General features: G+C 48.2%; 1 protein-coding gene across 1 annotated transcript in view; it reads left to right on the forward strand.

The window, feature by feature from the left end:
- Positions 1–2,886: 2,886 nt before the first annotated feature.
- LOC103610249 (selenocysteine-specific elongation factor-like) overlaps positions 2,887–11,687 on the forward strand; it is a gene marked incomplete at its 3' end in the record, with an annotated part of 23,862 nt that continues 15,061 nt past the window's right edge. Inside the window, exons 1-2 of the mRNA XM_008594452.1 lie at positions 2,887–2,973; positions 3,074–3,727. Coding sequence (XP_008592674.1) covers positions 2,887–2,973; positions 3,074–3,727 — 741 coding nt within the window. The remainder of the gene's footprint in view (positions 2,974–3,073; positions 3,728–11,687) is intronic.

Raw genomic sequence — 11,687 nt, forward strand, 5'->3', positions numbered from 1 at the left:
GTTTGTTATATTGTAGTTTAAATCCATCAGTACACAGAGGCAGGTACTGACCTGTAAAGCAGGATGACAATAATACAGGTTCTGAGTGGCCAGCTCTGTCTGGAGTGATCAGGGAAGCCCTCCCACCGTGGAAGCCGGGATTAGGCATGAACGGGAACTTGCTGGGTGGAGGAAATCCCAGGGAGGAGGAACCTCACACGCAAAGCGTGGAGATGTTCAGAACCACAGTGTGTGCAAAGAGTCATTCAGCCTCCGTGGTCGCGGCTCATGGGCTGCTGAGGATGTGGGACACAAGAGGCTCTGGAGTGGGGCTGTGTGGTGAGAGGCTCTCTGAAGGCCAAGCTGCAGAACGGGACTGGACCCATGAACCAGTTCTTCAGTCACACAACTCATGGGGCAGCAGGGGGCACCGGGAGGCCCACCCATCAAGGGAGTCTTCATAGGATTTCAGTTGACCAGAGGATCTTTCTGCTCACGCCACCTACAACCAAAAGGTTTGAAAGTCACGAGGTGGAGGACAGGAGCCGTGTAGAAGTTGGTGACAAACATTGCATCATCAGATAAGCGCTTTGGAAAGCTGCACAGGAGGAGGGAGATGGCTGTGGGTGGGTACGTCACGACCCCCCTCCTCACTGGGCAGACCACGCTCAGTGTAAGGTAATATTCTCCAGTCACTCTGAGTTGCATTCCTGAACATCTTATTTCCCATTGCCTTTACAGACTATTTCACAGATGTTTACATTTCTTTTTGATTGATCTTGGCTGTGGCTTTTGACACTGTGCTTCTCACTTTCTCTGCCCTCTGACCTCTTGGTTAGGTAGTTAATGGTCTTTAAACAAACACTTGAGTATTTTGGCTGTCCTCGAAGGTCCTGGGCTCGGGGGCCATCAGCACAGCACTCTCCCGCCATCTGGGGAGGAATGAGAGCTGCGCACACCCAGGCTTGGTGGATGGGGACGCTGGCTACCTAAACATCAGCATTGTCTTTAGTTTAACGATTTTTGATGGCTGAAATATGTTACACATTTCTCTGCTTCGTTAAACAGAAATCCATGAACACAATTTCATCTCATTTAAGAGACAGTGGATTATGATAGGAATGTTTATTTTTCATGAACATTTATTAGAGATTCCTCTATATTTCTGATTTACAAACTGTGGATGCAGAAACCTGCCAGTATAGTAGTCAGTGTGATCTTTTAGAAACAGATAAGATCAGGTTACTCCTTTGCCCAAACTTCTCCATGACTTCCAGGCTTTGCGCAATGCTGCAGGGCCAGCCTCGACCTCCNCACGCTCAGTGTAAGGTAATATTCTCCAGTCACTCTGAGTTGCATTCCTGAACATCTTATTTCCCATTGCCTTTACAGACTATTTCACAGATGTTTACATTTCTTTTTGATTGATCTTGGCTGTGGCTTTTGACACTGTGCTTCTCACTTTCTCTGCCCTCTGACCTCTTGGTTAGGTAGTTAATGGTCTTTAAACAAACACTTGAGTATTTTGGCTGTCCTCGAAGGTCCTGGGCTCGGGGGCCATCAGCACAGCACTCTCCCGCCATCTGGGGAGGAATGAGAGCTGCGCACACCCAGGCTTGGTGGATGGGGACGCTGGCTACCTAAACATCAGCATTGTCTTTAGTTTAACGATTTTTGATGGCTGAAATATGTTACACATTTCTCTGCTTCGTTAAACAGAAATCCATGAACACAATTTCATCTCATTTAAGAGACAGTGGATTATGATAGGAATGTTTATTTTTCATGAACATTTATTAGAGATTCCTCTATATTTCTGATTTACAAACTGTGGATGCAGAAACCTGCCAGTATAGTAGTCAGTGTGATCTTTTAGAAACAGATAAGATCAGGTTACTCCTTTGCCCAAACTTCTCCATGACTTCCAGGCTTTGCGCAATGCTGCAGGGCCAGCCTCGACCTCCCTCCCTCTCTTCCTGCACCCTCCTGCCTCTGTTTCTTTCTCAGATTCACCCAGACTCTTCCATATCAGAGCCTTGCATTTACTGTTTCCCCATTTACAACGATCTTTCTCTGAATCTTCACACAACTGGCTTCTTACACTCAGGCGTTAGCGTAGACATTGCCTCTGCAGAGAGGTCTCCCTGACCACCCACCTGAAAAGCCAGACCCTCGCGCCACCCCAGGCCTTCTCTGTCACATTATCCTGTGCTGTTTTCTTTACAGCATATTCTATATATGACATAAATAATATAATTACATTAAACTATATATTTACACATGTATAATTTTATATATTAATTTTATTTATATTGAGATAAATTGAATTGATATTAATAATTTTTCCTATATATGTTATTTTGTTGTTATTATTTCCAGGTATTAATCTCTTTGAAAACAGCTCACTCTGTCCTTCCCCTAGTATGACATCTGGCACACAGTAGGCACTCAGGGAATATGTGTCTAATTAGTGAAGAGAGACCCTGCCCTGGAGAAGCCCCCAGGCCAGCAGGCAGATGTGGAATAGACAGTGACGGTGCCGTAGGCCTGTATGACTCAGAGGGGCTGGGTGCCACCAAGGTGGCAGGGGTCCAGAGCAGTGGTGTTTGACCCAGGCTTAAAAAGGCAGACAGGTGTAGCTTCACAGGCTGCAGAACAGGGGAGACCATGCAGGGGCGGGGCAAGCCCATACAGAGAACTAGAAGGTTCCAAAATGGTTAATGAGAAGGGAGAAGCCTAGAGGGACTGGAGCCTGGGGTGGTGCGAGGACTAGAAGGACAGAGGGAACTGAGGTAGTCCAAGATTTGGCTGCTGTGACTCCTGCCCTTGTCCTGGAATAGGGGTGAGCCTTGCAGCATGAGGCCTGGCCCTGCCTTGCCTAGTATCCCCAGACCTCGTGTTTTCAGGATGGTACCAGCTCTGTTCAAAAAGAAGCTAACTGGGCCCCGGGCCTGCCCTCGGCTGGTCTACCCTGTGTATCAGCACCTGGGCCTGGTGCCAGCTGGGTGCTGGTGAACACAGGGACTGGCGCCTGGCCCCCACCCAGCCTCAAGGCATGTCTGTTTCATGTGCTCTCTTTCTTGCTCTTGGTCAGGTGGTGAAGAAGGTGAAGTCCATGCAGATGTTCCACATACCCATCTCCTCAGCCATGCAGGGAGACCGGCTGGGCATCTGTGTCACCCAGTTTGACCCCAAGCTGCTGGAGCGTGGGCTGGTGTGTGCCCCTGAGTCCCTGCACACTGTCCATGCAGCCCTCATCTCCGTGGAAAAGATCCCGTATTTCCGGGGGCCCCTGCAGACCAAAGCCAAGTTCCACATCACAGTGGGCCATGAGACAGTCATGGGCCGATTGATGTTCTTCAGCCCTGACCCTGATAGCTTTGACCACGAGCCTGTCTTGGACTCCTTCGACTTCTCTCGAGAGTACCTCTTCCAGGAGCAGTACCTGTGCAAGGACTTGGTGCCAGCAGGGACAGACAGTGATGAGGCTGACAAGGCAGGCCAGGCTACAGAGGGACACTGTCCTCGGCAGCAGTGGGCCCTTGTGGAGTTTGAGAGGCCTGTCACCTGCCCTCAGCTGTGCCTGGTGATCGGCTCCAGGTTGGATGCAGACATCCACACCAACACATGCCGGCTGGCCTTCCACGGCATCCTGCTCCATGGCCTGGAGGATAGGAACTACGCCGAGAGCTTCCTGCCCACCCTGAAGGTGTACAAGCTGAAGCATAGGCGCGGCCTTGTGGAGCGGGTAAGCATGTCCCCCACCCTCACCCTCCCCTCCTGCTCGGGCGCCTGCAGACAACTCAGTCTGGAATCTGTGACGGGTATCAGGAAGGCCCTCAGAGTCCTGTAGTATGTAGACAAGACAGTTGAGGCCCAGGTGGTCAAGAGGCCTAAGTTCTCTCAGTTGGTCAGTCACAGAGCCAGGGCCTGCACACAGGCCCACTTGCTGTGCCCACCCTCCACTTGCTTACATGCTGGAGGCGGCCCCTGTATGTCTGAGCAGGCCCAGCCTCTCCTCAGCCAGTGTCAGATGGCAGCATTTGGCACTGACCTCCCTCAGTCCTGTCACCACTACCCGACCCCGGCTCTCCCAGCCTCACCACCTCCTAGTCTAGATACTTGGGTGGGTTGTGAGACTTCCTTGCACCTGGTTCTCCTCTTCTGTGAAGTGGGAACTTTCACAGTGCTACACTATGGGGTTAGATGAAGGTGAGGTAGGGGACTGCACATAAGTGTCTGAGGTCAGTGCTTGGCTCCTACTATGTGCTTGTTTTCATTATTATTAATTTTTAAGCTCTTAGAGTGAAAACAATGAATCCTGAAGCTTGGGTTCACTCTTTTCCCCAGGAATCCATCATTCCTCTTTGAAGCATGGGGACCAGTCCCCCTGGTTCCTATCAGGAATCACCCAGAGCTGGTGGAAGGTGGGGGGAGGTGAGGCTAAGAGTCAGGCTTACCCATGGGTGTTGTCATCTAGGGCAGGGGCCAGAGAAATGCCCTATGCTTATCCTTCCCTGGCTATGCTTGGCTATCTCCAAAAATTCCTGGGTTCATCACAGCCATCACCCAGCTTCCTTCCTGGGCATGTCTCTGTCCAGAGAAGTTTCTGGGAGGTCAGGATGTCCTGAAAAGATTGAATCTGATCTGTGCAAGATTCCCACTGTCACGGTGAGCCAGCTCCTAGCACTCACTCTGGTGCTGAGCAAGCTTAGTGGGTCTGCTCTGCAAGCAGTCAGTCTTTTGGGAAGTTCAGCGTGGGCTTCTGAGACGCCCTCAGTTCACATGAAGGAAGACTCAGCCTCTGTAGATATTTGTTGAACGCTAACACTATAGATATGTGTCTAAAACCTTCTACTTATCAGGCGGGAAGAGTGAATGCTTCATACCTGAGGGGTCCTGCAGCATATAGGCCTTCTGAACCTCTGCCTATAAAAGGCATCATTCATTCATATGTTCAGATGTTTACTGGGTTCCTATATTTGTGCCAGGCACTGGAGCTGCAACAAGATAGACGAAGTTCTTGCCCTCACAGGGAGGCTGACAATGAATGGTACATTAGATACTCTCACTTTCAGGTAGTAACATGTAAGTATAAAATGCCGAAGACAGTGCTTGGCACATGTGCGATGCTGACTCTCAAGCCTCCACATCCTTCTCTGTAGACCTCCTGCACTCTGCTTCACTTGCTCCCGTTGCAGACATGCAGGTGCCCTAACAGATGGGGCTCAACTCATCAGTATTGTGTACAGCAAACTGTAGCCTGTGGCCCAAACCTGAGCAACTGTTCTTGCCCAAGATCTAATAATCTTAAACAAGCTTATTTTCTCTGGATACTTTTTTCAGCTTTTGCAGTCAAACACGATTTAATTATCTTAGCATTGGTTAATGGCTTTCCTTGTTGGCTAACAAATGAGCCACTTGGAAACTTACTTTGGTTGCAGCCTCATTACCATTTTTAATTTTTTTGTGTCTGCTGTGATGAGATATATACTGTTTTTAATTTTCTCATCTTTCTGACCATTGTTTTTCTGTGAGTTGGGAATATTGTGATGCCAGTGTATGTTGCATTCTATTAGCACAACTAATAACAAACAATGCTTTGCCATGTAATTTGATAAAATAATAGTCCACACCCCACTGAGCCTTAAAAGTGAGACATTTGAAGTCCACTTTCCTTTTCTTATTTTGACATGATGGGTATGCACTAGTAATAAAAATAAATAAATAAAAAGTTGTGGTTGGGAGAGATGCTATCAAGTTATAACTGTGTTACTTCAGTTTGCTGAGCACCTTATATGGTATCTGTCTCAACTGCTCAGCTCTGCTACTGTGGCACAAAAACTATCCTAGCCAATACGTAAAATGGGTATGGCTGTGCTCCAGAAAAACGTTTTTTTATGAGTGCTGAAAGTTGAATTTCATATAGTTTCACATGTCATGAGATAGTCTTCCTCTTTTGATGTTTTTCAACCCATTAGAAAATGTAAAAACCTTTCTTAGCTCACAGGCCATTCAAAAACAGGTAGCAGGCAGAATTTGACCCTCTGGCTATAGTTTGCCCACCTCTGATCTAAATGGTAAATAGGGCTCTTGAAATAGAATGTGAGCATCCTGCAAAGAAAATTCTAATCATCATCTACAGCTAAAAGTACTCAACTCTCTCAGCAGTCCTTAGGAATTGGGTCATGGGAGAGGGAGCTTGAATTGGCAGGGACATCCAGAGGTCTCACCTGAGGGGAACAGAAGGTAAGTGAAAGTGTTCGAAAGGGCTCATCTTTCAGGGTGAGGGATTGGGAAAGGAACTAGAGCATATGGTGATGAGGGAAATAGTTGGTATCCTGTTTTAAAGTAAAAATATAGAAATGTGTGTAAGATCTTGAACACAGAAAAAGGGAAAGAAACAATTAATAGAATGAAAGTGTAGTAGAGCTTCCCCATTCACAAAGGAAAACTGGAATGAATTTGATTAAATCAACAATAAGGAAAACAATAACAATGTTAATAAATAATAACAGAAACAGAGGGAACAAAATTAAGTTACTAGTCATTACACTAAATGTAAATGGTCAAGTTCTCCTATTTAAATACAGAGACTAATAGATTGGGTTGAAATGCAGAGTCTAGTAGTGTGTTGTTTATAAGAAACACACTTAAAGTGATGAGCAAAGGTTAAGAATGAAAAGATGGGCAAAATGATGTCACGTGACTGTCAACACAGAGAAAGCACAAGTAGTAGTATTAGATTCAGACAAGGTGGAATTTAAGGTTAAAAATTCTAATCAAGGTAAAGAGGGACATCATGTAATGATAAAAGGCACAATTACAAACTTGAATACACCAAATACATAAAATAAAATCCATTAGAAGTCCAAGGAGAAATTGATAAAAAAGGGAATTGTAATTGTAGCAGGGCCCTTCAGAATCCATATTTCAGAATTGAATAGGCCTACCAGACAGCAGGTAAAGACAAAGAGGCATACTGCAACCAAAAAGTTGATTTTTAGAAATTAATTCTAACGTGACTTGAACAGAGAGTATACTTTTTTTTTTTTTTGTATATCTATGGAACATTTACAAAAACTAAATATTCAGTAATAGTCATTCAAAAAATATTTGTGGAACATTTATGTTAACAGTCAGGGATATAACAGTAAATAAGAAAGACAAAATCCCTGTCCTCATAGAACTTAGACTGTAGTTGTACTTGTGGCCACAGAGATTAATATATTTTAAAAAATAGAAATCATGAATCATTAAAATTAGGAGTAAAGAATTTATGTATAGATATAGAGATAAACAGATACAGAGAGATAGCCTGTAGGTCATTCATTCGTTCTTATGTTTTTCTGCTTAGAAATGAGCAAGCAGTGAATTGCTCATCATTTGGTTAGAGCTGTTTCTCATACTGCTGTATAATATTTTACCTTTTAGCAATAACTCTTTTTCTTTCTCAGTTTCTTTTGACCCTTTGATTATATCACAGAAAAAGTCTTAGATTCATTCAAAGGTGTCTTTAATATTCTTCTGTTACATGCTAACCTGCCTTTTAATAAGTAGAAAACAAGGCCAAGATTCAGATCCTTCCAGTTGCAGTAGTATGTAACTAGAATTCGATTTATTTTTTTCATTGTTACGTACTTTTACTATTAACTTCCTCTATATATGACTAGTGACTCTTGTTTTTCTCTTTAAGGTACCATGTAAAGTTTCCCTTCCAGGCAGGTATAAAGAAAAATATTAGGTAAATAATAGTACGGTTAAGCAAAGATCTGGCAAAAATGATGTGGGGTGGACGGTGTGTAAAAGTTAAGGTTAGAACCACTGGGCCATGTCCTCAGGAAGTCACTTGCATCTCAGCCACGTGCAGATTCAGGCAAGCTGCTCCCCTTTCAGTGAGCCAAGAGTCTAGCCTTACAGAAAACGGGGTCTTTCTAGTGGAGGACAGAAGTACACGCCTGTGTCAGAGGGATGTACAGAGGGCTGTGGGGGCCAGGAGAGAGAGCCAAGGTGGGGGGAGTGTGCTGGTCAGGGCAGAAAGAGGTGGTGACCTCTTCGCTGTGCCTTGAATAACTGGAAGTTTTGCTGTGGGGGAATGAGAGATGTTCCAGGTCCAGGAACTGCTTCTGTAAGGCTTAGAGGCCAAACAGTGCCTGGTCTTGAGCCATTTGGTCAGAGATCCTCAGCCCAGGACAGCCAGCAGCTGGAGGGTGGGGCAGGGAGTTTGAGGCATGCAGGGCCAGCCTCAAAGACAGGCCCTTTATCCTAGAGTAGGGAAATGGTCCAGGCTGGGGGCTGGGGGGAGGGAGGAATCCTTTGAGCAGGGCCAGCCAGGGAGGCCTGCTCTTCTGCCTTCCCAGGCTTATCCTGAGGCTCTGGGGCACCAGTTTATCTTTTGAGCCATGGAGCTCAGTGGTCTGGTGGTCACTTCTTTTGTGGCCACATTTCTCCATTTGTAACAATCATGCCTTCCTCAGGATTGTTGTGAGCGTGAAAAGAGGTAGGGCTGGTGAGGACTTAGTGCTTAGGACAGTGAGTGCTTGGCAATGCTTGCCGGGTTCCGTGGCACTCTTCTGTTGTCACACCCCAGGATGCCACCCCATCGCTGTGTCTCACTACAGCCCTCCCTTCCCCTGGTGGCTCACACAGCTCTCCACCCAAATTATTGGGTCAAGGATTTAGATCCCCTTACTGGCCAGTCACCAAAAACAAAGCAAAACAACAAAGGTGGTCCTACCAGCTCTTACTCAAAATTCTCTTTTAGGTCCACATCATTAACAGGATAACAACAGTGCTCATACCTTAGAATACTAAGTGGCAGTCCTGCCACTAACTATGCAGGCCCAGGTCATGGCAGGTGGTGGAGGCAGGCAGGCGAGGCAGAGCCGATGCCTGCTATAAGACCTGGGCGGGTGGAGAAGAGAGAGCCGAGCATAGCAGCACGTGCAGGCTGAGGCCCTGGACAGCCTCAGCAGCACAGGCTCCAGGGCAGCCTGCCAGGCTCCTAGGCCTGCTGGACCACCAGCAGCCTTAAGACTTTGAGCAAATGTCTTCCCACCGACTCCTTCCTGCCTCACAGGGTGGCATAAGGAAGCCTGAGTGCTCTGCCCGGCACAGAGCGGGCCCTGGTTAAGCAGGGTTGTTGTCAGTACTGTTTATTGGACTTTCCTCATGGAAGCGCAGATGCCTCGATTGCTGCCTGGGTGGTGGCAAGAAGCTGCCCCCTCCCACATCGTGGTGGGATCAGGCCAGGCGGGCCAGCCATCCGGAGTCTGGCACCCACTGGTGCTGGTCAGGGGAGGCCTTAGGGCTGGACTACAGGAGCCTGCGGCATCAGCCCAGTCAAGTGTAAACACACAGACGCCACCTAGAGCACTGGCCGGCTTTGAAGTCTGAAGTGGCACTGACTCCTGGCTCCTAGCTCTGCCCCGCTTCACTGCTGATGGCTTGTTAAACGTGTCCAGGGCACCAGGGAGCATGCTAGCCTGGGGCACGGGCCAGCCTGCAACCTGCCCCTAGCAGAGCTTGGGCACTTTGCCGTCCTTCCTGAGCAGGGGTGGTCTGGCAGGCTTGGCAGGCCTCAGGTGGTCAGCCACAGCACCCCTGCCCTTGGAGGAAGCTGTGCTGGGGTCTGACTGGCCCCTTGGCCTGTCCTGCTGGTCCTCGTTTTCTCAGATCCCTGTCCAGCAGTTTGAAGGCCATGTTGGCTCCCAAGCCAGTTGAGAAAACAGAGGTTCTTTCTGAAGCAGAAGCTGAGAAGGTCCTCCCCCTAGGGAGAAGGTAAAATTGCTGCCCTAATGTTCTGGCCCTAGCCCAAACCCCTGGCCTTTCTCCTGGTTTCCAGTGCCAGAGTCTGGTAGCTGAGAGTCTTGCTGGGCTGCTGAAGTGCCTATTCACTTCCCTCTGAAAATCTCTGGATGCAGGTCGAGGCAGCTCAACATAGTAGAAGGAGCCGGCTTGGAGACTGACAGACTGAGCTGGGCATAGGCTTAGCATGGCATGGACAAGCCACTCTCCCCCAGGACCCGTTTCTTCTTTAAGATGAGCCGTGGTGGGGAGTTGAGGAGACCACATGTGCACAGGGCCTGGCATACAGCAAGTGCTCAGTAAAATGTTAGTCTCCTTTGTTTCTCCGTGCAAATGCAGCTGCCTTTAGGAGCCATACTTTGGTACCTCCTTACCAGCCCCTGACAGGTGCTTTAACCTGCAATGGCACCTGGGTGATGGCTGGCACACAGGATAATGGAAACAGAGAGGGAGGCTCAGTGTGGGCAGAGTGAGGTGGAAAGGCAGTAGGTGGGAAGGCCCAGTCTTGTGGAAGATGGCCCTGCCTGGCCTGAAAGCTCGTGGTGGGCAGGGACAGGCATATCCATCCCCCGTTGGGTTCCGTTTATGGTGCCCATAGCTTGGCCCACCCTAGGCCTCCAGGTTCTGGGCCTCTGGAACTCATTTGATAAAATGAGATGAACTGAAGGCCAATCTCCTTTCCTGGGGTTCACACCAGGGAATTACAATGTGGTTGATCACTGCTCGCAGACTTTCATGCCAAAAGTCTCTTCTCATCCTTGCAGCAGATTTGGGAGGTGGATACATTTGTCTTGTTTTTACAGAAGAGGATACCGAGTTTCAGAGAACTCAATTGACTTGCCCAGGTCCCACAGCGGCAGGGCCATCGTGCTGGCCCCATCCCATGGGCTACTCTGCTCTTCCCACCATGCCAGACTGTAACTCTGCACTGAGGAGCAGGAAAAGGCATTGTCTGTGGCAAAATGTTTCTGATGATACTAGAACCATGTTATCATCCAAAGGACTCTGCCGGACTTTGTCAAATCTGTTGGCTTTTAAATGACCTGGAAGAATTCATGCCTCATTTGCAAGGGACTCATCTATGATCCAGGCAGCCTCTGGGTTCTTTCCTTGTGGTCCTATTCCTGCCTGGTTCAGAGGGCTGCTGGTTCCTGTCCTCTGAGAGGATTTTGTTGTGGGGTGGGTAACCGGGAACAGACAGAGAAGCACACAGTCGGTGCTGAGCACGTGCCATGTCCTTCTTGCTTTTCTTCCTCAGATTACGTACAGTGTCTTGTGGTTACTGGGGTTGTTAGAAGGTCCCTTGCCCCAAATGGCTCTTCCATTCTCCACCTCAGCTGCTGCCACAGTTGATGTCCACTAATTGAGATTCTTTCCTCTAAGTGTTCATTCTGCTGTCGTCTTAGGTGTTCTCATCAACATCAACAGCCCTGATCCTAACAACAGCCTTTCTCAGAGGAAGAAACTGAGGTTTAGTGACTCCCTTGCACAAGGTCATAGAGCTGTAAGAGGCAGAGGCAGGACTAAAACTCCCCAGTTCTTCTCTCTTGCAGCACATGGTCCTCTCACAGCAGGCGAGAGCCTGGCTCAGAGCTGCACCTCATGGCTGGCTTTCCTTCTTCCCTTGGTGTCACTTCTCTGGTTTGAGTTAGAATAGTCGCTTCAGAACTTGGGCAGTTCAGGGCTGGCTGGTTAGCTCACTTTGTTAGAGCATGGTGCTAATAACTCTAAGGTCAAGGGTTCAGATCCCAGTACCAGCCAGCTGCCAAAAAAAGAAAGAAAGAAAACTTTGGGGCCGGCCCAGTGGCGCACTGGTTAGTGCGCCGCTTGGGAAGCGCGGCGGCGCTCCCATCCGAGGGTTCGGATCCCACATACAGACCGGCTCCCGCTCGCTGGCTGAG

This window comes from Galeopterus variegatus, unplaced genomic scaffold, assembly GCF_000696425.1.
Source record: "Galeopterus variegatus unplaced genomic scaffold, G_variegatus-3.0.2 Scaffold10817, whole genome shotgun sequence".
In the NCBI taxonomy this organism is placed as follows: Eukaryota; Metazoa; Chordata; class Mammalia; order Dermoptera; family Cynocephalidae; genus Galeopterus; species Galeopterus variegatus.